General features: G+C 47.7%; 1 protein-coding gene across 2 annotated transcripts in view; it reads left to right on the top strand.

Moving 5' to 3' along the window:
• The first annotated feature begins 1,816 nt into the window (after positions 1-1,816).
• The window catches only part of LOC122391724 (serine/threonine-protein kinase MARK2-like), a 112,414-nt gene continuing 86,714 nt past the window's right edge, over positions 1,817-27,516 (top strand). The window contains exon 1 of one of the 2 annotated variants that reach the window (XM_043385927.1): positions 1,817-1,998. In XM_043385927.1, coding sequence (XP_043241862.1) covers positions 1,900-1,998 — 99 coding nt within the window. In that variant the 5' untranslated portion in view covers positions 1,817-1,899. Of the gene's footprint in view, positions 1,999-19,026; positions 19,387-27,516 lie in introns of those variants that run through there. The other variant, XM_043385926.1, reaches the window with a different exon arrangement.

Raw genomic sequence — 27,516 nt, 5'->3', positions numbered from 1 at the left:
GTCATTTGGGCGAAGATCACGATGCTGCACCAGTTTTACGAACAGTGAATGAAAGTTATCATGTGATAACATATACAAAGTTATTGTGCATCCTCTTTTGACACGTTTTTGCTATAATAGGCGGATCCAGGCGTCCAAAAAGGGGGGTTATTTTTTACCTCCCAACATAGGTGCCCTGACACCGCCTATGCATGACCAATACAATTTTAGTCGTTCTCTCATAAGAAAATTGTAACATAACAAGACCATTGCCACCCTTTTTAGAAACAGTACCAATAAAAACCTTATGTACTATACTTTTTGTGTACCCCCAATCTCAATGATCTGTATCCGCCTATGATTTTTGAAAATGCATATTTTTAGGATCCATGTGAATTCCTGGTTCATTCTCTATCGATCGGCAAAAGTTGCGTTAAGATTGGTTCAGAAACCTGGCCGTGATAAACAGTCTAAAATGTATCTGCAATTTGCCCGTTTTTACCCCCCCCCTCTACCCCCCTATTGACATTTTTTAATTTTATTCTTTTTAGAAATGTAGATCTCGTTGAGCCAAATCGAATGCCGTTTGAATTTTGAAAATCGGCCGGTTAGATCTCGAGATATCAAGGGGGGTCGTAAACAGCCCCCCCCCCTGCCACTAATATGGGGTAGCCAGGAGCCTGCCACTAATAGGGTTAAGCCTGAAAGCTGAAGGCACCAGAAAAAGGCCTCTTTTCTAATATGTGTTAATAGTTATGCTGTCATTTCTTGGTGATTTCTTTCTGTCTGCGACTTATTCGCTCGAGCAGCCGTATATCCTTTTACAAAATTGTTCAATCACGTATGTAAGTAGAAATGAACTAGCAGTAAGGTCAACTTTCATCGACGGGAAATTCATCTAAAGCGATGCAGCCTTCAATAAGGATAGCATAAAGCCTTTGTCATCCCTACAGCCATGCATATTAACGTGTTTATTACTTGCTATAAAGCGAGGCTAACTGTCACTATCGTCGACATTTACACTCGGTTTGCCTTTCACTCCATATGCTCAGGCGTTTTTAGTTTCTCTGATATTACCTCCCTCCCTCCTTAGAACGTTATTTTCCACCGTGTCGTTTTGATCTTGGGCTTAATCTTTCGTCGACTAATTCCGTTGGGTCTCGGTAATGCCTGGCAAAGACTGTCATAAATTTCTGAAATTTAATTAGTTCTTATTTGTTTGCCATTCTTAGACTGATATTGTCGCTTGGCCAGGTCGGACCGACGGAGCGACTGCCGCAAAGAAACACACTACCGATTACTTTGATATGAAAAACATAACTTAAAGGGCATCTCACTTCAAACACTTAATTACATTAAATATATGCTGAATTAATCGTTGCTAACGAGCCAGCACTATAATCGTTGCTATAGCCAGCATTTTAGTCGCTCGTTTTGAGTCCAAGTGTTTACTGCAAAGTGCCAAGTGTCATCCCGGATAGTAAGCTGTTATACCTAGGTCTCAAAGCTCATAGGTACAGGTTTTCGGTCCGCTGTAAATGCTGCAGCTTTATTACCCCGCACCTGCCGCTGTCCCTTCCTCTCCCTCCCCCCGCCCCACCCCGCCCTCGGCGGCGGTCGCCTCGGCAGATCACGCATGCGCAGTCAACTATCCTTCTGCGCTGAAGTGTCATAATCGCATGCTGCGTCCAACGTTACGCCATGTTTGGAGCAGGGTATATGTTTGGAGTGTCTGTTGCCCACGTGGTTCGCCGCGCGAGTTGTGAATCATATTGCGTGTCCTCGGCGCTTGCTAGTTGCTGAGTTTTGAAATCGATTTGAAGGAGGTGTAAAATGTGTTAAGCTCTGTGATATCATGAGGGTACATTCCGTGCGCAGTGATTTCAAGAACAGACATGGTGAATTCAGAAAGCGATTCGAATGCATCGTGGCGGCGCGATGCGGAAATATTTACCTACGGTGGAATTCTGGGAGTATTTGGCTTCCTCACACCCTGGACAAACGAAGTGCAAGGGAAAGGTAAGTGAATGGAATCTTTCGTACAAATGACCGGGACGTGTCCGTCGTAAGCCAGGCACTGAGCAGGCGGATTTCCTTTCAATTCGGCGTCTAGAGAGCAGTTTGCGGGATGGTTGTGGATTGCGTCATCATTTCTATTCCATAGGTATAGTTTGTTGCTCGCAGACCTACAAATGACTGTTTGAACCGGAACGACTCTGAAGCCTGAGTAATCCTGTGCTTGTGTTCCGTTGAATTTCAGCTTCGTGTTCGGAAAATCTGCCTCCCACTGCAAGGATTATGAGTGATGTAGCCAGATGCCCTCTGTAAACAAAGCCCACGGCTCGTCACATTGATTAATCGAACGAGTATCAGGCCAGTATCAGGGGCCCACCAATTTCACTCCATTCACATCGAGACGCAAGACGATGTGGAGAGCACTCGAGAAATGCCGGCCTCGTATTCGATGATCCTTATAGAAACAAAGGCCCGCAGCCCGACAATGGCTTGTCAGTGGACGGATTGTCTCCCGACCAGCACCCTCTGGGTAGTTGGGAGACCGGAACAAAATCAGAGTTGGGACTCTGTCTCAGAAGGTGCCGGGACAACCCGGTCCGGCGTCGGGAATGGCGATCGGTATAATAAACGATAAAATTTACGGAGCCGACGAAACGTATCAGCATGAAAAGTTTGAACTAAGTTATTGAGAAATATTCTAATTTTGCATCGCAATTGGCGCTGGTTTCGACATGTCTAGCTATATTTTATGAACTCATCATTGTGATATAACTGATTTACAGTCACAAACTTTCCGTACGTCACTTATCTCTGGGCCTCCCCTAGCTCGTTGCTTCCTGAGTTCCCAGTTAACGCCTCACCTTCCCAGCTCCCACCCAGCATCCTTTTCCACCAATTCCCCATCAGCATCCTCTCCTGTCAACATCTCTCTCTCTTGTCCGTCCACCCTTCTTATCATGTCCCATTTTACCATTGACTATCCTCCCCTCTCAGCTTGACCATCCTCCCTTCTTCACATCTCCTCCCGCTATCTCCCTGTTTCGCCTCCTCCCATCCCTCTTTTTCCTCCCCTCCTCCTGCAGGAATCCTCTGTTCGATCGGCGTCTCCCGCGGTCGCCCTTTTCCATCAGCCGGGACACTTTTTCCCAATGATGGCCGGTGATCGGCGGTGGCATTTAATTTCCGTGCGCTGCCCCGCGCTCTTCCGGTGCGCGCTGTGAATGATCGTCGCGCTGAGACGGCATGTCAGATGGTCCCTCTATAGGTGACCGCGGTGACCGCTCGGTTGCGAACGGGATGGACACCAAGCGATCGTGCAGGTTTTGGGAGAGAGTGTGGGTTTGGGGTAAGTGGTGGGTGGTAGTGGGTCTTTGAAGGGTTTAGGGGGCGGGAACGTTGGCTAGAGCGTAGGTTGGTTGAGGTTGGGAGGTATGTACGTAAGTACATAGGTACTCGGAAGGTGGAAGGGTGGGATGGGGAGGGGGCGTGTTTTTTTTGGGGGGGCGGCACTCAGGTGGGTGGTGGGGTGATGCGAACATCTCTGAAAGCTGGGATAACTGAGCTGGAGGCAGCTGTTTGGTAAGAGTGTGGCAATTCACAGAAGGATGGCAAGCGGGAGATGGGTCGTTAGAATGTTTAGATTGACAGGGGCCGGAAGTTCTAGACGCCGCACGTGATTGCTGAAGCTGGACGGTATGGCATTGTATCTTACACTAAAAATTTACTCTAGTTTTTTTTTTCTTCTAGGCCTGCAGACACGTCACGCAAACTTAAGAAGTAGGGATATTTGAGATATAGGTGCGTCAAATAATGCTAAATGATAAAAAGCGTTACATAAGTAAGTACGACTGTCTGCGGAATTTAAAATAAATGCAAATGGCAGTGGATACTGGATAGCCATTCTCTTGACTACACAGCGCCTAAGCTATTTATTACATTTCGACGTTATTTTAAAGGAGGAGGAAGAGATATGGAACTGAAACAGGTCACCACTCGTAAGCAATAAGAGTAGCTTTGATAAGAGCATATAATTGTGGTTAATCCTTATGCATATTCGTGAAGGATAGTCAGACGAATTCCACACGAGACCTCATTTTGTATTCAATATTAAAGGAAATAGTTCACTTTTTAACATGGGTTTTGAACTGGAATAGCAGTTCCGTAGCTTGGGCTGAGACGAGCATAAATCAGGAGCTTTTACAGCCCAACGATCACCCTAGGCAAAGATATTCTATTTCTCGTCCCGAAAAAGGTGTCTTGCGTTGAGGATGTGTGCCTTGCATATATTTCCATCCAGTATGAAAAGAGCATGGGTCCCGAAAATTCTTCAGGAACTAGAGAAATTATCTACGAGAACTCTAGAGAAATTCTCGTACTGATCAATTAGGACATTCAGGGGAACATTATCAGATCGAGCAGATCGCCCAAATGCCGGTGGCTGCGATAATTTCTCTGTTTCTGAAGAATTTTCGGGACCCATGCTCTTTTCATACTGGATCGCGTGTGCCTTACAGAAACTGAAAAGTTCTTCCTATATCAAAATATAGAAAAAAAATCTTTTGTTATAAAAAGGTTTTATTTTCTTTGCTGATTATTTTGAACATAAAAAATAATAAATCGTTGCAAAAAAAATAATTTCGTGAAAGTGAACTATTTCCTTTAAGCAGCAAAGTCCTGTAAATGGACAAAGTGATTGATAACAGTTAAAATTAAACGATGACGAGCACTTTATCCGATTAATATCGCTTTATCCACGGGCTGCCCGGATTGATCGCCTATGCAGCTGTTGAGCGGCGAAAGGCCAGACAATGATCGGCGAAAGGCGTAGTTAGCCTTGCCCTGCAGCTATTTGTAACACATGCCTGAATATAAGATGGGCATTGGGCAATCAATTCGATTTTGACGGGTTGCTTGTGCGGCCATTGCTTGTTATAGTGACCTAAGGGATAGCACAGGGTGTGTATTTGTGATGTGTTGTGAACTTTTGTACCATTTTGATTTTTTATTATGGGAAGCTAGCACTGACGAAGATATGTTCGAAACGCGTTTGCGAAGGCTTTCTTTAATACAGTACCTTTATATTTAAACAAGTTTCACTAATCTAGTCATACATGTCACAATGAACGTTCAACATTGCTCGTCTTTTTGGGGATCATTGTCTGGCCTAAACTCTGGCTTAAAATGTGAATGTCTTCTGAATATTGCTGCCCTTTCATACGTGCCGAAAGTTTTATTTGTTTGCTGTAGGGATAAGAGAAGGAAGTTCGCATATCCTCGGTACCGAGCTTTGTAGCCATATACGAGTAATTCTGTGATGACGATACCTTTTCCCCGCACGGCCCTCGGCTCTGAGCGTGGCTGGTCGGCGGCCTTTTGGCGCTCCGTCCCCACCTCATCATAAATTCCCGACTACTGGGGTTTTCCATTTTGAGCAACAGCTCCCCCGGAGTAATCCCGTCGCCTGGGAGGCAGGAGATTCAGTCCCGATTAGCTCACAACCGTGCGCGCGCCAGCCGGAATCAATACCCAACACAAATACCCTATCACAATCTCGAGAAAGGTTAATTTGTGCTACGCATACATTAGCAGACGCTAATATGTTGTTGTTTGGAAAGAGTGCCAGCGAATGCTTATCTAAAAGACGTAACCATAATTTAATTGTAAGAAAAATCACTTAGTTTAACGATATTCAGGCTATGCATGGATATCATCCACGTTTTACTTAGGAACTACGTGTAAATAACTGTTTGCGAAAGTCATGGTTATGGACCGATAAAGACAGTCGTTTGACGTCTATGCTGAAAGCCATAAAGCCATGTTTCACAAGGATAAGAAAAAAAAAACTAATCAATGCAACATGACAGACGCCCCTACCCTTTGGTGTTTCCCGAGTGCCAAGCTTCCCATTTTGGTAAAACTCAATAAGCTTTCTGAACATTGCCGAGCGAGGGAATTCTTCCGAAAATCCCCGGTACTTCAACTTACGGATAGATCTCATTTGCTTTCATCATTTCCATCGGCCTTTCAGTCTCGTTAGCATAAAAACCCTTCATTTCTTTTCCACTAGGAGCCAATCAAAGCGTTCGCCGGAACTATCTCAATATTTCTCCATTCGTGCCGCCTCTAGCCCCTTTCATAGGGCGCCTTTAGAACTGCTGCCGGCCTGAGGACAGCCAGGCCGCTCGCATCATTATGCAAATGCCAGGCTAATTCAGATCTGTAAAGGCTGAGGAAATGAATAGAGGCAATGCGTGCAATATGTAAATGTCCCTTGATGTGGTAGGAAATGCAGGCAAGATGTGATGAAAAACAAACGCGAACCGGAAATGGAAGCGTTGTCCTCGCAAAATACAATTTTGAAAACATGGTAGATGTCGAAGGCCGAAGCGTAAATGGGCATGTCGTGAGCTGTGACTTACGTAATTATAGGTTATTTAGATTACGACAAACGCATAGAAAAGCGTGTGCGTGTACAATGCCATCTTCATATCCTCATCCAAAACTTATCAATGTTATGTTTTGCATGTCATGGGCAAGACTGCACATGCTGCGTACATAGCATGGACGGTATACGCAATGCACGTATGTGTTCCGTATTTTCTGTTCCTATGTAGGAAGTAGGTAAAAATTCAGCTTACGCCTTATGCCGTTGACGTCTCCCCGTCATGCTATATTGGGCCTTATCAGCGTGCCGATAAAAAACACCGACGCCCGTTTCGTTGCCACTTTAATCCAATATGAGTTGGCTATGATTTATGAGCCTGGCACGTGGGATGGCGGGGTGGGATCTCTTGCCGGCGTGAATTGGCTGACTGAGTTGGCGGACCGGGCTTTAGACAGGAGGGTGCCTTGTCCGTCGGCGCCCCCCCCCCCCTCGCCTGGTGACTTGAGCCTTTACTGCACCATGAGAATATCCAAAAGAGTCAACACTCGATTCACCAAATTGGAAGTAATTTGGGTAAGTTGGTATATTTCGCTCGAAATTTAGTCGGCTGTCTCTCTTGATCGTCTGGTTCCTGCTCTGGGTCTCTGAGCTATCTGCCAGCTAATCGAGCGTTAATCAGAACAGCGCTACGATTCCGGAGGGCATGTGTGTTCGCAAGGAATGTGCATTTGCTATGCACAACAATAAATCTTGCCAATATATTATTATCGACCTTTTACTAAAGCCCTAAAACAACCCATGTGGCCTTTGACTGAGCTTTGATCGCAATTAAATAAGTGAAAAAATATTCAAAGCTATTGATGAATAATGATTATGATCCTTATCCAGTATAGGTATGTCCGATTTTTCGTTTGTTTAAAAAAGAAACGTTGAGTCATTGGTTTGGTCAGTTTTCTGCGTTCCCAGTCTCAGATTCTGGTAATTGAAATAAAACAGCCAGTGCCCAGTTTGTCTTTATGCATTTACTGTGGTTTTAAAAGATGCCTGAAAATAAAAACGAAGATCAGCGTCCAAATCCGGTAAAGGCACTAACTGCTCTCGATCCGTACAAAGTCGACCGGTCAGTTCAGCTGGCTAACCATCTGCCCATGACATGGACCTGTCGCAGTGCGGCGCTTACGAGCGCGCCAGTTAATTGTTCGTCACTTTTACGAGCAGACCCGATAGCGCTCATTTCAAATTACAAGATAGAACGAACGTTTTGCTGCAAGTTACTCGATTCATGTTTTACGCGATGCTAAAAGTTCAGTTATTCACGAAACGATGTGTAGTGCTCGTAAAGGCTCGGAGCTAGAATATTCTACAAAGGGACAGCAAATTACTTACACATGGCACCGGTCCTTTCACGGCTCTCAAAAGGAAATGAGACGAACACAACATTTGCTACATATGGTTTTCAGAACTAGTAACTTTGGTTCTGTATTTGAGTGCGCTTTCTGCCTGGAATCCTATGGTCAGGAGCGACAGTCGATTACCCAATAACCAGCATATCGAAACATGGATTCTGAGTCTAATCGTGAAAGTCAGTCGTTGCTTGCCAAATACCAAATGACCCAAATAACTGCCCAAGGTGCAGTTAGCATTTTTCTTATTTGGATTTTGTTATGAGCTCGAATGTTTGAAAGGACCATCCCCGTCAAAAATGTCATAATGGTATATCGAGCACCGGGCAGACTAAGCTGGAATATCTCTGTTTAGCTCATCAATCGAAAACTAGGCTGGAATATCTCCACCTGGCTCATCATTTGGATTCAAGTGGGATGTCCTCCGCATGGCTCATCAATCGAAAACTGAGCTAGAGTGTCTCTGTTTGGTTCATCAATCGATGACTGAGCTGTAAGTTCTGCTTTAGCTCAGTCAGCGCCGAAGCTCGACGGCTCCGTTCGGTCGCCGTCTGAGCGGCGCTATTGGTATTCGGTGGCACGGACAGATCGTAAATTGGTCGGGCCCCGGGCGCCCCGGCTCGCCTGCAGTGATCTGTTGCTGTGAAGTGTGCAGGGGGTGGCTCGCACGTGCCCCGTCCAGGGGTGACGACGGAGCGCGCCGGGACGAGGCTGACAGAGTCGAATGTATGGAGGTGTGCACTGGGCATTGTGTGACCTGTTGGCACACAGTCGCCAGGTTGATGAATGGCGTCACTGGAGTTTGGTGCAGATTGGGGTACAGGCCAGATATATGCAGAGTTTGTTTCGGAGGATTGGTTATTTTGTTTGTATAGGGCAAAACGTTAAGCTTTTCTTGCCAAATTGATGAGCTGTTGAGTCTCACTGGTCATCGTATTGATCAATGATCATCTGACTTTTCTAGTGACTCTGGAGAAAACTAGCTAATAGCTGAATAATATGTCATGGATCAAGGTATGTATGCAGGGGCGCCGCCACGGATTTTTGACTGGGGGGGACGGACTGACCGACTGAAAACCCAAAAGTAGACATTCTTACCGTGGCTTTTTCGGTCGGATGCATTCAACGTTTAAAGCAAATATGCCACTTTTAACATAGGGTTTTGAACTGAAGTAGCAGTTTTGTAGCTTGAGCTGAGACGAGAACAAATCAGGAGCTTTTATGGCCCAACGATCACCCTAGCCAAATATATCGGTATCGATTTTAGGTTTGAAGACTGACGTCATTCCCATAGATTACACTTTGTCATTCTGTTACCGAGGAATCCATTCCCTTACGGAAAAATGCTAGCCAATCAGCATTCAGCTGGTTTGAGTTACGTACTATGCTTGGTCAACGCGTAATCAGCTTCCGCTGCAATATAGGTAACTAAGTAGCCTCTACGAAAGATGGAAAATAGTGATGTAAAAATGAATATAAAATCCATTTGCAAATATTCATTATTTCCTGACCATTTTAAGTTTAAAAACTCATAAAACTGTGGCAAAACAACTGTAACGGCGGCCGGTTTTATCGTGCTGGGTCGGGCTCGGCCGACGTGTGTTTGACCCGCGAAGAAAAGACGTTGGAGAGAGTTATATTTTCTTGTATTTTCTTGTCGACAGCAGAGTAGAGCGAAGATCAGTTAGAAGAGCAGTAAACAGTCACTAGGCCACTGGTCACAAGATTTGAGTTTCACTGGAAGTGCACAGTTTGAGAGCCAGCCGGAGAGTGCCTCTGCACTCTCGGGAATGTCCCGGGCTAGCCTCGGGCATCCCACGCAAAATTAAAGTGGATGTTACACAACTGCTTTGAGGAAAGTAGTTTAGGTACATAGGTGTCGATTTCTACCGAGTTTGGGGTGCCCGGGCGCAGCAAATCCGCCGCCGCCCTAGCGGTGACCTTGACCCGCGCGGTCTGTTGAGTCTCCAAAGCCAAGCCGGCCGAGCCGGCGGGGAATTTGGAGAGCTCGGGCACCCCCGACTTGGCGGAAATGGACACCCATGTTTAGGTATTTCCTTAAAGTAATGGCTATAGACCGCATTCCCACCGAGTACCTACCTATAAGTACACATCTGATGTCCGATTCAGTTTCACGGCAAAGCCTCGTGTTCTATCACGGTATAATTGCTGATGTATGCCACTAATATGATCGATAATGCATATTGCATAGGTAATGCATATTGCATACCCGCGTGGGGGAGGGGGCGTTGTATAGTCACAAATCTCTCTTTTTGGGTTGTGCACGAATCGGCGCGAAGCGCCGCGAAAATTGGCAAAAAAAAAAACATTAGGCAAAACTGCTCCAAAATACGAATTTTGCAGCCCGTGTAACAAGCTTGATACCTACCAGAAAACCTTAGGTCAGGAAAACCAAATCAAGTAGTCAAGTCGCCTCAAAGTTTTGTGGTCCTGTCAACCGTAGGTGTCTGGGAATCAAAGCTCTCCCATCTTCATCACAACCGGGAAACATTCGAAATTCAAATTGGGTTTATTGCGCCCTTGAACTTTGACGCATCAATCACCCAAAGGTCTCCCATCACAGGCACGGGAGTCATCAAAACCAACAACTGACCGCCACGCAGCCACAACAAATCCAACTCAACATTGCCACGTCATCGCCGCACTCGTCTCAGCTGCGCCGTTCACGTGTCAAAAACCCGCCACGCCGACCACACCCAAGCTATGCTACGCAGTACGCACGTCCTGTCCTCTGTCTCAGCTACCTGTAATTTGTGGCTAAGAGTTGTGCCACCAGGCGGCAGCACCCGTCGGCCTATCGGCCTATAGCTGTCGCCACTGCTGCACCGAGCGATGAGCGTACTCATCTCGGCCACACTACCTATACCTATATTTCTCAACAGTAGGTATAGCTTATTTACTTTAGTGTAGCGTGACTGCAGAAGTGTGGGGTCGGAGCCGGAATCAGTCGGAGTTGACTGTTTTCAGGGGCGGATCCAGGAAAACTCCAAGGGGAGGGTCATGAATCGAAGTGGTGCCCCTACCTATACCCGAAATTAAAAACTCAACGGATTTCGTCCACTTCATTTTGGTGGTGCCCCCATTTTCAGTTTTTTTTATTTTTATTTTTTATTTTTAGTCAGTATCTTAACTCTTAGCCACAACCACATTTACCAATTGTAAGCAAGTATATGAATGTGCTATGTGTATATGTATATGTTGTGGACGCTGAGTAGTGAGTACTTACCAGGAACGTTATCAGGTAAGCAAATCGTTGTCAGTCCGACGAACTTGACACTGGCGTCTAAAGGGTCTGTCCTTGACACTTCAGGCTTGTCAGGGGCACCAAAGTCCTTCCAGGGACACCACAAACCTGTCAGGGGCACCTATGGCCTTGTAGGGGCGCCACAGGCCCGCCAGGAAGCAGGGGCACCACAGGCCTAGCAAGGACACTACAGGCCTGTCAGGGGCACAACGGGCCTGTTGGGCCCATGAGCACCCCTAGGGGCAGGGGCACCACAGTCCTTCCAGGGGCACCGCAGGCCTGTGAGGAGCACCAGCGGCCTAGCAGGGGCACCACTGGTCTATCAGGGGCACCACGAGCCTGTCATAGCCAGGCATCTCAGGCTTGTCAAGGCCCAGGGGCACCACAGGTCTGTGAGGGGCACCAGCGACCTAGCAGGGGCACCAGTCAACACAGGTCTGCCAGGGGCGCCACAGACCTGCCAGGGGCACCACAGACCTACCAGGGGCACCAGAGGTCTGCCAGGGGCACCACCGGCCTCGCAGGGGCACCTTGGGCCTGTCAGGGGCACCACGGGCCTGCCGAGGGGCACTTCAGACTTTTCAGGGGCACCAGTCCTCTCCGGGCGCAGGGGTACCAGCGGCCTAGCAAGGGCACCAGAGGCCTGCCAGGGGCACCAACGGCCTAGCAAGGGCACCAGAGGCACCACAGGCCTAACAAGGGCACCACGGGCCTGTCAGGGGCACCTCAGGCTTGTCAGGGCCCAGGGACACCACAGTCCTTCCAAGGGTACCGCAAGCCTGTCAGGGACACCAGAGGCCTGCCAGGGGCACCACAGGCCTAGCAAGGGCACCACTGACCTGTCAGGGGCACCTCAGGCTTGTCAGGGCCCAGGGGCACCACAGTCCTTCCAGGGGCATTACAAGCCTGTCAGGGGCACCAGAGGCCTAGCAAGGGCACCACAGGCCTGCCATGGACACCACAGGCCTGCCAGGGGCACCACCGGCCTTGCAGGGGCGCCTCAGGCCTGTCAGGGGCACCACGTGCCTGCCGGGGACACTTCAGGCTTGTCAGGGGCGTTACAGTCCTGTCAGGGCCCAGGGGCACCACTCCCGTGGTGTCCCTGCTAGGTCTGTGGTGCCCCTGGCGGTCCTGTGGTGCCCCTGTCAGGACTGTGATACCCCTGATAGGCCGGTGGTGCCCCTGGCAGGTCTTTGGGCCCCCGGGCCTCAAGGGGGGGGGGGCCATGACCCATGTGACCCCCCTTGGATCCGCCACTGACTGTTTTGGCCAGTTTTGGCTAGAGTCGGAGTTGAAGTCTTCGAAAATGTTCGGATTTTGACTTCGAGGTCGGATTGGTGTAAAGTCCATGCTCTTGGCTGGTTAGACGAAATATATTAGGCCCGTGTTCGGCCAGTCGTGTTATACGACACACGTTGATCACGATATCAAAAATCGGCAGTTCCGCGATGACAGGTCGGAAAAGAACTGGAGATTTTGCTGGCCGAGGTGGCAGGGGTCAGACCAATGCATCCAGCTTCCCTTTCTGCTCTACATAAGACGTGAATGAGTGAAAAGCCACGTTTATTGTGGACCTTATTTGAATACCTCTGAATCTGAATCTGAATCTGCATGTAGGCCCACACCCCATATACTGAGTACCTATCTAAACCTCCTGGACCCTCTCAGATTCGGCACCGGCCGTTCCATCTCTTCCATCCTCAGGACAGTCAAATCCTTCTCCTCCACGCCGCAACCCCCTGTTCCGGGCTGGACGGGCAACTCTATCCCATGCGGGAATGGCTCCACTGGAGCTATAGTCCTTTGCTGGGTGGCGGGTGCAGTGAGTGCCAGTGGGCTGGGCTGCCTGTTCAATTGGTCGGGTTCATCCCAAGTGGCTCACTGGGGTGGCTGCCCCGACCAATGTCTCCCACTAATTCTTTCATACTTGCGGCTCTGAAATGGTCTCATTGGACCGAAGGGCCTAATCAAATTTCGAGTAGGATAACAACCAGTAAAACGCCTTTTGGGGCGACCAACGGAGCGAGCGAGAGGGTGGGGTGGGCCTTGCACGTGCGAAATTGGGAGGGGATACCTCCAACTAACTTGTGCACTGCACTCTGCTAACCGGCCCCTAACGATGTGCCAAATTTGAGCGCAATCGGCCTAGCCGTTCTCGAGATCTGGAAGCGGCACCCTGCACGTGCGCACGTGCAAAATGGGTCCCAACTGACTTTTGCATGGCACCCTACTAACCGGTCCCTAACCATGTATCAGATTTCAGTACAATCGGTTCAGCCGTTCTCGAGATCTGGAATCGACCCCTGCATGTGCGCACGTGCAGCAGCACCCCAACTGTGGCACATGGATATGCATTGCCTAGTGGGTATACCTACCTACATGCCAACTTTCAGCGCAATGGCGGCCCAGTAGTTGCCGAGATATTGAAATTGTTACAACACTGACACCTCTTCGTTTTTCACGTGGCACGTGCATATGGGGTCACTCACATGCATCGGGAATAGTCCGATGCTCGTTAGCTACCCTACAAAAATTACCGCATGTAAGTCGGTCAAGTGGTTGCTGAGATATAAGCCTAGCAAAAGCGTGACCACGGCATACTCAGAAATTTCCGTTAACCTACGAAAGACTACGCTCGCTTCGCTCGCTCCGTAATGAGTTGGGGGGGGGGGGGACGTCCCCCTTCCATTCTGTGAGTGGGGGGGGGACGCGTCCCCCCGTCCCCCGGTGGCGGCGCCCATGTATGTATGTATAATATAATGTCAAGGTATGTATAGGTACTTTTTTTAGTCATAACAGCTTACAAGCTAAGGAATATTTTACCTTGATTTTACCAATCATAACAACTCCGTTCATGGGAGCATTTGCTGTGTTTCGGAATTAAATAATAGATCAAAGATAATAAATAAACTAGCGAACATACGAATTTTTGGGAAATTGCATTACGTTTCGTATAATTTTTAAGCGTCATTCTAATAACGTTTACACTTCAGGGAAACAAATCTTTTTTAACTTCACCCTGCTTTTAAAACTACATACAGATTCCAGGCTCGCTTTCCGAAAGTGGCGCTGTTGGCTATAGTGCGTTGCCATTTTTATCGGAAAACTGAGATAAAATGGGCGCCGCAGCGTCTTGCCAGTACCGCACGCGTTCTCCGGGGCGCTGAGCAGAAGAAAAAGTACATCTGGTAGCCATATATCTGGCAGCCGTAATGACTTTGACCGATAAACATTCTATCCGTGTCGGCCATCTCAGCCCAACCGACGCGTGGCAGGCCAGAACAGCGGCCGGCCGCGGCTAGCGCAAATTGAAAACCCTTATCTTGATGGAATGGGCAATAAAGCTATTTGTTTGACGGCTGCTTTAGTGTTTTCGACGTAGCGTGTAGCGGGAGTTTGCGAACGCCGCTGACCGCTGCGCTCCGTACGCAATCGAGCTAAAGCCGAGGGACTCGCGCAATCGACGACGAAGGAGAGCTCGTTCTGTTCCTCGGACGAAATGGGAGCCGTAAGAGCGGTTCTGAAGTAAACACAGCCTACTGCTATATCTCTTGGTGAAAAGTGGACAGGGGTCCTTGTGAGCTGATAGCCTTGGCTCAACGTATATAAGAAAACAGGAACTCCGGTCCAATATGCTTGCTAAATTCAGTAACTAGACAATAAATAAGACGAATTCAATATTGCGCAAAAGATTGAAGCTTTTATGCAGATAATCAAAAAGCCAGCAAGAGATGCAGTTTCTTCGATGCTAATGTGCTGGCTCGATGAAGACCACCGCTATATTTGATTTTATTTTCAGCGTGATTCTTGAGACATAAAAGACATTCGTGTTCTGTTACTGTCTGATGTGGTCTACATATGTACGATGCATAAGCACTATATCTATTGTCCTCTGTCCTATTGCCTACAGATGCCTCTTGTCAATAGCCTACGTAGTAGCTTTCTGATGTCTGGAATGACTGTCCGGCCGGGGGGATCCAGGGCGTCGCAAGTCCATCTACGACACGTCGCAAGTTACGACACATGTCCCGTCGCAAGTTGTGTCGTAGCGAAAAAGGAGGGATGTTGAGGAAAGAGGGGTTTGTCGGAGGATACGACAGAACGTAGCTGCGACGAGGCTTAAATACCCGCTTTACTCGAGAATTTAAAAGGCTACACGATCAGCTGATCCCGTAGTAAACGTCAGTAAGGTCGAAAACTCTATCACGCATAAAGGAACATTCGCCTTTCTGGTTTGCGAGCTTATGAGACAGCAAGGTCAAGCATGTTCTCTGATTCTGAAGCTTTGTATTAACTGGGTGACTTGTGGTTGCTAACGCTCACGTGATTTGCCATAAAATTTGGGATCGATCACAGGAGATTCGTGGCTATAGGGCATCTAGAATCGATGCTTTAGAAGAAATGAATTCCGAGAGTTTGAGGTCACAGAGAGGTAAGAAATTTGTAGATGGAGGTCACAATTGGACGTTACAGAGGTCATCTGGGACACGTCAGGTCACAGAGGTCAACTTGGGGTCATCACAGAGCTCAATTAGAGACCACGGAGGTAATCTGAGACACGTCAGGTCACAGAGGGCAACTTGGGGGCACGTCAAGTCACAGAGGTCAACCTAGGGTCAGCACAGAGCTCAATTGGAGGTCACGGAGGTCATCTGGGACACATCAAGTCACAGAGGTCAACTTAGGGTCATCACAGAGCTCAATTGAAGGTCATTGGGGCCATCTGGGACACGTCAGGTCACAGAGGTCAGCTTGGTGCCATCAGAGAGGTCACTTAGAGGTCACAGAGGTCATATGGGACACGTCAGGTCACAGAGGTCAACTAAAGGTCATCAGAGAGCTCAATTGGAGGTCATATGGGACACGTCAGGTCACAGAGGTCAGCTTGAGGTCACTAGAGAGCTCAATTGGAGGTCACGGAGGTCATCTGGGACACGTCAGGTAACAGAGGTCAACTTGGGGTCATCACAGAGCTCTATTGGAGGTCATGAGGGTCATCTGGGACACGTCAGGTCACAGAGGTTAGCTTGGGGTCATCATAGAGGTCACTTAGAGGTTACAGAGGTCATATGGGACACGCCAGGTCACAGAGGTCAAGTTGGGGTCATCACAGAGCTCAAATGGAGGTCATCTGGGACACGTCAGGTCACAGAGGTCAGCTTGGAGTCATCAGAGAGCTCAATTGGAGGTCACGGAGGTCATCTGGGACACGTCAGGTCACAAAGGTCATGTTGGGGTCATCACATAGCTCTATTGGAGGTCATGGGGGTCATCTGGGACACGTCAGGTCACAGAGGTCAGCTTGAAGTCATCAGAGAGCTCAATAGGATGTCACGGAGGTCATCTGGGACAGGCCAGGTCAAAAAGGTCAACTTGGGGTCATCACAGAGCTCATTGGAGGTCATCGGGGTCAGCTGGGACACGTCGTTTTTGGAATTGGGAGAATATTTTGGGAGATGCCCCTTGCAACGTCCAAGACCGCCTTTCTGGATTCGCCAGTAGTTGCTGGAATGGTGTTAGGCTACTTCATATCCCCGAATACCCCAATAAATGTGAATATAACATACTATGCACCATTTTCAACACTCTCGCTGGCACCGATTGAGGCCTCATAGACGACCCGTCAGTTCAAGCTCTATAACTCGCGTTAGCGTCAACGGATTGCAACCAAATTTTCAGGATCTAAAGTTTAAACAATTTTACACCTACCATGTAAATTTCGTGACCATGACCCGAATGACCTGTGACCTGTGACCTCTTCCTCAAGGCAAGGTCAACTTGCGACACAACTTACGACTGCTATTTCAAATTCGTAAGTTGTGTCGCAAATCAGGCTATTTGCGATAGACTTTACTACTTAAGTAACGCTACTCATCAATTGATCCCTTCAAAAACGACTTACTACACAACTTGCGACACGTCGCAGCTACGACGAGGCTTACGACGCTCTGGATCCCCCCAGCCCCGTCCGGCAGGCTGTCCACGCGAGTCTCTCTGACCGGGCTAATATATGCAAATGAAAGGCTATTGAGCGGCTTTCCTGTGACAACAGAGCCGATTAGACGCGTCCGCTGTCGGTGGCATCGACGCATGGCATAACTGAAGGGAAAGACGGTATTCACTATAGGTATGCCTTATTTTGTAGGTACTGTGCGGTTTCTTGGAGTAACGCAGGAAGGCAGCAAGGATAAGGGAGGCGAGAGCGAATTGGGGACTAGAAAACTAAAGGCGGCAGGGTGGTGGATATATAGTTCAATGATATTTGATACCAGGGGACCATTACTCCTGAGTTGTTTTCGAAACATTTGCTAAAACAAAATCATTCGTAATGCTATTTAAAAAGATGTTACTGGTACCATTTCGCTAAGTTTGGATGGCTTGAAACGGTATTTTGAGCATTGCTATGGGTAACCCGCGCCGAGCCGGGGGGGGGGGGGTGAACACCCCCTGCGTTTTTTCGCAGATATTTCAAAAACGGCCGCGCGGAGCGCCACCGTTTTTGGCACACCTGTTCGTGCATCTTTTCCGCACATGTTGCGAAAATTTCAGACCCAGGTCGCCTTAGATCAGGTCACCGGGTTACGCCAAGTGACCTCACCTCAGAAAAAAATAAGAATGCTCGTCATAGAGCTACACCGACTGATCCATTGCCTTGAAACTTTCAGCGATTTATTAGAGCAACATTATCTATAAAATGTTTATCTCGGAATTGTGATATCGGTGACCTAAGGTCAGATCAATTTTGCAGCCTCTCCGTTATTAGTCAATGGGAGAAAATTGAAAAAGCGTCTGTTTTGCACGACTGCTATTCTAGACACTCTCAAACATCAAGATGTAGGTCAAATTGACACACTGAACCGGAAAATGGCAACTGTGACCCCTCGTTATGTCCCCGAGGTCATCTCAGGTCACGAACAGAATCTAACAGTTTTTCGCTAAACTTCTGATAGAGGCGTGCTGGAGCGCTGAAAACGCGTTAGATGTGTTCAGCTCGACGTTGCGGATCGACTGGTATGCAACATGACCTTTTCCGGTCAGGTCATGACCTTGACCTGAGGTCAAATTTTCATGTTAACCTTTCAAGGTCAAATTCTAGTTCATTCAACGCGTCTTGACGAGAAGAACACGATGCTGGCAAAAGTAATGTCATGGCTCTTTGGAGTCAAAAGTTATTGCCGAAAAACATGTAAAATGGCTATTTTTGGAGTTTTTACCCTCTGGAGGCTAAACCGTTGGCCTGAGGTCAAATTTGAGAACATTAATCAGGAAGGTCTGTAAAAGGGCTATCGAATTTGCTTTTCTGCGGCGCTGTAGCTCTATCGGTTCCCGAGATAGCCGTCGGCAGTTTCCAAAATGTTGAAATAGTCAACCTTTTACCTTTGGTGACCTCTGGTGAACTGACCTTTGACATGACCCAAAAAATGACCGAAGTGTTTTCGTCCTTATTTTGGATCTTCTTTCGATTGCTGCTTACCGCATGTCGCTACGTGGCCCAGAAGCCGAGTTAGAAGGGGGGTGTTCAGATTCCCCGGCCCGGCGCGGAATCTCGGAGCACCGGCCCGGCGCGGGTTAAGATTCTGACAAGCATGGATGATAATGTTCCTTGTGCTTATGCCTAAAATGGGATCGAAAAACAAAATCCAGCGATGTTGCTTTCCAGCTCCTTTTCAGATGTGAGCACAAGATCGTCATGCCATATCATACTTGTCACGATTTTGAAACGAATCATCTTTTGGCCATATCAAATGAAAAATGTAATAAGAAATTAACGTGCAATGACTGTGGACTGCATACACGAAAATTTGCTAAATTCAACCAATTTCATGTTCATATTTTGTTTCATTTTCAGAAATAATCGAGGTAGAGGCCATTCGAGATTGAAAAACTCTTTTTGTGAAATAAGATGTAACCTTTACATGGAGGATCATTGTGTGTTCCACCATGAAACCAGTGTTTGGTAAAATACTTGTGACTCATTTGACAATCCGATAATTGGTTGACAGTTGACGCATAAAGATCATGCTGCCAACCGTCAACTCAGTCAACCATGCTTTGTTGCAGTTTTTCTTTCGTATATTTGCAAAAGATGCTATTTTCAAGCTTAGTGATTATCCTACATAACATATTCGTTCGGAAATCACTACGAGGCAGTTGATCTTTTTTGTCAAACTATTGATTGGGTTATATTATAAGTGTTATATTTATTTATCAACCATTGATTCTAATCGTGGATCATGAAACTACAGGCTTTGGGAAGGTACCGTTTGGATAATGAAGTTCTTGGCAAAGGCAACTTCGCCCGTGTAGAACTTGCAACGCACAGCGTTCTGAATGCCAAGGTCAGTCCCCTGAAAAGGGTGTAATTCATTAATATTCTTGACTATTGTGCCAACCCAATAGGATAATATTGGGACGTAACTTAGCCTTTGGGTGGCTGGTTTAGGCATATAATTCATTATGTTTTCTGTGCTCATTTACTTGCAGTAATGTTAACACTAGCCGATATTATAAAAAAGCGAAAAGTAATTATTTTTGTATCTGCTTTGATTGGTGACGCTAAGATATGATCAAATGTTTTGCGATAGTATTTTCTTTACCAGTTATTGAATTAACCCTTTGCGTGTATTGATTGGCTACAAGCCGTTTTCACGACGGCCATCTAGTACACATTTGGTGCACATCTGGTACAGGTTAGGTGCAGATTTGGTCAAATCAGGTTCAGTGTGTCTCTTAGCAGCTATCAGCTAGGGTTGCACTAATTGCTTATATGCCTGCTTTGTCATATTATCAGAGAGCATCATCGATTAAAACCCTGAAATAAATTCATAAAATGAAGATATTTGCTGTAAAAGAAATTAGGTGCAGATTTGGTCAAATCAGGTGCATTCGCCGGATAGCCCGTCGTGAAAACGGCTACATGTGTCTGCTCACTTGACCCGACCTGACCTGACGCGACCAAGCCGACCCGGTTGGCCGTAATAACCGGCCGCAGAGCGGCGTGTCGGTTGGCCCCCGTCTCATCAAGGCCCGCTCTCTGATTCGGTCGGCCGGGCCGGCGGCACCGCTCGTTCGCTGCTAATCGGCGCCATCATATGGTGGCCACGTAGGCGGCCAATTTACGGCGGAAGTCGGCGGTTCGGCTGCGCCCCCGGAATCGATGCCCTGTCGATGAAGCTGAGCGTGTCTTCCACCGCCGCCGCCGACCGGCGGGCAAGTGTGATCGGGGGAAATGCAATTGGCCGGGTGGTGTGCGCCCTGGGCCGTCGCCGCCGGCCGCCGCTCTGTCATTGATTATTGACGCAGCGTGAAGTACCGGCGGCCGACGGGACGGTTGGTCCGTGATGCTGTCGGCGCTCCCGACAGGTGGCGGCCCGACATGCAGTCGTTGACTGACATGGGGATCATTTGTCGGTACTGGGCGGCTCAATACGGACCGAGCTGCGGCAATGGTCAGCCTCGGGAATGCCTTGCATACTTGCAGGGTTCTAAAAGCTGCAATTTGGTCAAATGGAGATTGATTGCCTCATATGCGTCACCTAGTAAGTATTGGATTAGAAATGGTATGTATATTGTATATACCTGGTCCTGCGCCATATAGAGTCGTCGATAAAAGCACGCTAAATAAAAGACGGACTTAGATAATTATTCTGTTGACGGCAATTCCGAACAAAAGATGACCAGTCTAAGACAGATGTGTTGGGCTAGATATAGCTAGATGTGTTTGGAATGAAAACGGCATTGGACATTGAAAGGTTATTTAATTATCGGCATTCATCTTCCCCAAAACATCGTGAATTCCTTTTGCTGGGATACTTGACGCTATGCAACGTTTTGCAAAGACGTTAATTTACTATTTGAGGCAGTCTAGGCAAAGGGTGTTTTGATGTGCAGCTTGGCGCCGCACAGCTCAGACGGCTGCTTGCTCTCAACAGAAGCAGCTTATTCTGTCGGCCCAGAGCGAGCCTGAGAGCGGGCGGGAGAACGGGCGAGGCGTCTGCCTCTCGGAATGGGGGGCAATAACGTTATTAGCTTCCATTGACGCGGCATCACATTCATCATTCTCCAGAGCGGAATCATTTGCGATAAGTGCAAAGGTAATCAGGCTTCTGCCGGATAGGACGGGAGGATATTCGGGGCCGTTTGGGGTCGACCCGGGGCGGGGCGCGGGGCGGAAGAGGAGAGGCCAGCCGGGTCAGATTGCCCGCTGCCCAGCTGCCTCTAGAAAGGGTTTTTTGGTGACGACCCGTGGTGGGGCGAAACAGCGCGATTGCATGAGGTTGGGATATTTTCCAGGAACGGATAAGACCAGCAGGACGGATTATCCTACCTTTGTCGGCAAGAGGATGGAAGGCAATGACTTGGTGCTATTTTTTTCTCTATATAGCAATGGATGTCGTGTCTGAATGCGCGACTGAAGGCATGGAATTGAAACCATTCTCCCCGTTGTCACCGCTCTTACTCGACCGGCGACACATGCCGGCAGGGCCTGGCACTCCGAGATAGTCTAGTCATGTCCATGACTGCAGTTTCCGCCCCGCTCCAGGATGCCGTCACCTGTATCCCAAATGTCGCCGGCGTCGCGGCTGACGACACGCGGCCGGCGGCGCGCCTTGTTTTACACGCGCCTGTGACAAAAACGACGCGTAGCTGGCAGGTGGCGCTCGTCGCCGACTGGCTTTTTGCGCGAAATTCGAGCGAGCTGGCCCCGGGGAGGATGTGCGGCCTGTTGGTTCGACTCCCGGTGCGGCGGACAGCGATGACACAGCGCGGGCCGCGGAGACGCCGGCTGGCCGGCGGAGGACCCCGCCCGGAGGGGCCGTCGGGACGGGAGAAAGTAGAGTTCTGCACGGCTGCAATTTTCCACAGCCTAGCCGCCCCGCAGCCGTGGCTCCACAGCCACAGCCGCCCACAGCCGTGGCAAACTGTGGGCAGCCAGCCGTCAGCCGGCCGTGGATACTTTCAATGAAGTGCAACCAAATAGTATATAATATGTTGTTTTTAGTTGAAACATATAGCCAAAAGCACATTGCAATGGGCTATAGATTCTCAAGCTCATGAAGCATCATAGGTTAAGTGGTTGTGCATCTGGCTTTAGGCCGAAGGCCTGAAGCCTGATGCGCATCGCATGCCTACACAAGCCCTTACAAGGGGTTAAGAAAGATGGGTAGGTAGGTACCTATATCAACAGAATAAAATTGTATTGTATTGTATTGTATTGTATTGTATAAAACATTAACAACGAACCAGAATAGAAGCACTAGCAGTGTAGACATCTAATGCCAAATCCTGAAGCATGGTTGTGGGACAGAACAACAGACCCTGATGGTTTTCATTATCAATGTTAGGTATGGAAAATGAAACTGAAGTTGATGGACTGTCAAACAGTGATTGTCTAGTCAAAACTCTTGCTTCTTTCTTACCTTGCATATTTTCTGGGGTGTGATATGCCAGGCTTGAAGCAGCCTTCTGAGCAAGTCTGTCTTTTAAATTGCGCTTTATTCAAGCCGATCTCCGCCTGGTTTTGGGATTGCACCATGGACGGATCGACTGTCCTCACCTTCTGAGTCTGTTTGGTCTGGCGGTCCCTAACAGACGTTCTCGGCAGCCAGCACTGTTTCATGTCGCATTCGGCAGAGTGAGCACTGTAAAGTCGGGACTTTTCATTCGCATTCCTGTGCTATGCAACAATTTTCTACAGAAAATTCCGAATGCAGATATGTTGGCCCCGTCGAACTGCATCCATTCTGATGTGTGTGATTTCGCTCGTTCTCAGGGTGCTTACATCTGAGACAACGTATCGTGCTTTGTAGTAGTATGTAGTGTTTTTTTTTTTGTATTTTATGGGCATGACTGCCACTGTAAATGGGCCGCTGGGTCTGTGGTTGGCTTGGCACAATACACAATACACAATACACAAGTCTCAAACTAATTTGATATGCAAGGCATCAAAACACTAGTGAGCATCCAAGAAAGAAAACCTGAGAAACCTGGAGAACAACCTGGAGAACAACCTGGAGAAAAACATTCATCTATTTTGATTTTTCAATTTTTTTTTTTTTTTTTGCTCGGTCGGCCTAGTGCCATACCCGAGCAGGGGGCAGTTACTCCGAAAATGATCTTCGCTCAAATCCCCAAGGACGTGCGAGCCACAATTGCCTCTTTCAATCAAAAATTTTACCTGAGTTGTTAATGACGTTAATAGCAAAGAAGTGGCAATAAATTGTTTTGTGTCACTATTAACAGCCATTAAAATTAAAATTTATATAAAATAATAGTAAAAAGTCAAAAACTTGCTCTCAAACAAAAATTATTCATCAAATTTTTACATTTTCAGAAGAAGACGTCATTTTATTAGTAAAGTCAACAGCTCGCGTAAGAAATATTGTGTTCAAGGTTTTCACCGTCATGTGAATTACGTGTTCAGGGTTTTCACCATCATATGAATTAACCGTTGGTAAGGTTCATGCTCACTTATTATCTAATTGGCTTCGTTGATCAGCATTTTCTGTTAGCGGTCACTCACACACAAGTTAGAACATAAAGCGCCAGTTTTATATTATGTAATTGGACTTGCCGAAAATCCAGAAATACATCTAAGAGTTATTTAAAGGGACCCTCCCACCTTAACATTAGTTTTGAGTTGAGATAGCCAAGTTTGCGGCCAGGCTCAGAAACCACCATTTATCCTGGTCGCAACCCCCGCAGCTTTATGGTGTTCAAGAAATTTCTTCCCTTTACTTGCAGGGTGGGACCAGCGTGGTCCCTATCTCTTAACCATTACGGGAATCTGATGACGTCATCAGGCTTTCGAACGTCCGTTAAATGTTTGACTAAAACGTTTTGTAGCACGCGGTGTTATACGCTGCTTTGCGCGCAACAAATGCCTCACTTTCAAATAAAGTCGCTAGGAACAGCGGAGATCCCAAAAAGTAAACAAAAGTAAAAGTCTAATATCGTGGAAACCGGTGAATATTTTTGGATGAAATTTGGTAGATATTCGTTTTTGCTCTTTCTGAACCGAGTGACATCACTTTCATGCCAATTCATTAACTTTTTTGAAGGTGGGAGGGTCCCTTTAAGATAATATTTCATGAAGCCTTTACCTGCCTTTACCTAGGCGTGATTTCTTTTTCTATTACCTGAAAGAATTATTGAACGCTCGTCTTCAATAGCTGTAAGGTGCTCTCCTAATGATCAGGTGAGATTGATTTGAGAGGGATGTGACAACAACAATGCAACAAAACATGTTGCATTTTCTGAAACTGTCAAGCTCTTGATGATGAAGGAATAATTGGTACCTAAAATTTGTATTCTGTACCAGAGTGCAAATTCCCCTACAGCAAATGGTAAAACCATTACAGGTTTTCAAAGGCTTCACCACTTTCAATGTTGCTGGGCATCCTATGCATGATTTTTACAGGCTAGACTGCTTATCAGAATGTAAGATTAAGGATTTAAAATTTTATATTTGAGTACTTGAGATTGAGCTTGAAATCTCACAGCCGTGGCCACAGCCGTAGCCGTGTTCTTGGAGATATTTGCAGCCGCCCCGGCCCACAGCCGTGGGGCTGCAGCCAGCCGCGGCTGCAGCCGGCCGCTGCAGACCTCTAGGAGAAAGGCGAGAGGGGCGCCCACCGTACCAGCTGGCCAGGTCGCGGGTTTAGGGTGCGGTAGGCTGGCATCGGGATGTGGTCATCAGAGCGGAATTTCTAAATGGGTTTGCTCTGAGCGTCTGAAACGAGAAATCTTCGGTACTTGTATTTTGTACTCGGCGTGTCATCGTAACACCCGTGAGCGAACGCTTTGCCGTCCAAGGGGTCAGCGACTTTTTCTTGGGGCTCCGGTTGATTAAATGCTGCGAGTTTATTCGACGCTTCGTTCTGCCATCTCATATTTGTTTCCTTTCTGCGAAAGACAGTCCTTTTGCCGCAACTTGCGCTTTATGCGCTGCAGTGGCGCCTTGTAAACTGGTCAGGGTCACTCAGGCTCCAACACTAGGCTGCCTCGATTGCGATTCGATTCCTGCGTGATTCCGCCTGGCCCGCCCGTTCCGCGCTGTTGACGGAAAGTCTGAGGAATTCTGGCCTTGTCCGGAGCGTCTGTTACCGTGACGGGAATTGCTCCCATCGGATAGCCGCGGGATCGGGATGGAGCTGAGCGTCGCGGCGGCTGTGATGCTGTTGTCGGCAGCGGTGGCCGCCGGGATGACGCCGGGCCTGCTGATGAATGACTGTCGGGGCCACCGCACTAGTGGCCTGAATTTTTCATCCTCCCAACTGCACGCCGGGCGAATATATGTGATTAATGTGGCGACGTCGAATCATTGCAGATAATGAGCCAATGACAAACGACGAGCGCCAGATTCAGGCCCATAATCTGCCGGCCGAGAATCCGGCGGTGGCTCGTCCTCGCGCCGCAGCTCCCAGGACGACAGCGACTGATTGTCGACAAAAATGGACCGATGGTTTACCTCAGAGTGACCCTCTGTGACCTGAGCGTGTTGTGAGATTCATATTAACTTCTTTGGACGTTCACTTCAGCACATCCAGCCGTTGATGTTGTCGCGCAATTATTTTTAATCTAAGAGCTGAGCTGCATGTTTTAAATATTTATCAGCCGACAGTAATAATCTTCGCAATCTTCTGTCAAGTCGTCTTAATTACTGAATTGTGTAGGTGCACCAGTATATTCCAGCAGCAGTTAACATGTGCATTTTCCAGTTAAAAACTTGTATGTTTTCAGAGTGTAAAAAGTAGAAAAATATATGAACATAGCTGAATCCATCATGTCCTGCACTATAGACGGAGAGTGTTTTGGGCCCGGCCGACCCTCCGTTCTTGTGATAGTTTCTGATCGAGCAGATGGTATCACCCAACTTGACGTTACTACTTGGTATCAGGGATTAGATAGCTGCCAACTTCTACAAAAGAAAAGCCTTTCTAGTTTCAGAGAGTTTCGATGAGGAGACTTTCACAAACAGAGTTTCATCGTTTTTTTAATGAGTCCGAACGATCCAGCCACGAGTTTGGCCGGGGCTTGCCCTGCGGAAGAACTTAAAGGATAGGTCTTCGCATCAGTCATTGTCATACAAGCCAGGCGGAGGCTGCGAAGAAAAAAAAAACTGAAACAACATGGTGATTGGCGAGCATAATGCGTAGAAGCGAAACGTCTTGAAAGCTCTGTCTGGCAGTGTTTGCCATTGAATGAACCAGCTGCGAGCGCCGAGCATCAGTGGTAGGTAGTCCGATACGGTCCAAAACTCTGGTGTTTGACCTGTGGTGCCAACATGTCTCGGACTGGAGTAGACCGTCGCCATCACCTGGGTGCCAAGGCCCAGATGATCAATTTTTATGATCACAGGAGCCTTGCATTTAGTATACCGGACAAGTTGGTAGTTACCTGGATAAAGTAGCACATGCTAACCGCTGAATTGCAAAGATCCTAGTCTGCCTTCTTTTTCAACCTTCTTGCTTTGCTTTGTTCCGAAAAATACGCCTTGTGTATTTCAATTAGCTTATTTTCTTGGTTTTATTGAACGAAGCTTTTCATTTGATATGCACATTGCTCATGCATACCTAAAAAGAAAGTTGAAAATGTTTTCGTTTACCTACTGCGCACATGCATCATCATTTTCCCCAAAGCCACTAAACTACTTTCTACCCTGATATTCAAAGCTGTTCCCTAAAAAATGACTGCGAACATTAGCGACTATCTCATCAGAGCTTGGCTGAAATAAAGTTATGCAAACTTCTTCAATAATGGCTTAATGCATCCAAAACACGATTTCAAAAGGAACGCTTGCGGGAAAATTAATGTCGCCGGAATTAAAGAAAGATAAATATTTAAGCTACGGCAGGCTAGCTTCCTCGTATGCAAAACAGCCTGTTCCGGGCGCGCGGTGACGGTAGCGCAATTTATCAACGGGTCGGCCGCGTTACGGGCCGCTTTTGAGGCTCCATCTTAATGCACGGCCGCCTATAGGTCGCCATTTAATTGCCGCGGTCACTTTGCAGGCTAATTTGGAGCGCGGTGGGCGCGGGGCGGCCCGTGCCGCCGAGTGCCGCGGCCCCAATAGACTCTGTGTGACGCCGTCCGGAGCGCTGGACGGCGCCCGCTCACGCCATCAGGCCCGGGTTGGCGCCGCACGGGTGACCTGTGTGACCCGGGACGCACCCCGCCGGGTCAGACCTGACAGACCGGTGGCTCACACACACTTTGTCGACTTCTAACGGGAAACTGATCGAATTTAGCCAAAAAAAAAAAGAAGCATCCACTCAAAGTAATCAGGTACTGCAGGCTTTTCGGAATTCCATTATGGCCATGCAGTGAACACCGAGAAAACAGGTATTACATGGAATTGGTATATTTCATTATTTGTCTAATGATAAGCGGTTTCCAATGCAACTGATAATGCTCAAACTGTACTCTCCCTCACATATGCACCCTCGGCTCTTGGTGCCCGAGCAGCC

This window comes from Amphibalanus amphitrite, unplaced genomic scaffold (assembly GCF_019059575.1).
Source record: "Amphibalanus amphitrite isolate SeventyFive unplaced genomic scaffold, NRLGWU_Aamphi_draft 000451F_arrow, whole genome shotgun sequence".
NCBI classification, from domain to species: Eukaryota; Metazoa; Arthropoda; class Thecostraca; order Balanomorpha; family Balanidae; genus Amphibalanus; species Amphibalanus amphitrite.
The sequence above is the reverse complement of the archived record's forward strand: the minus strand, read 5'-3'. Positions and strand labels throughout refer to the sequence as shown.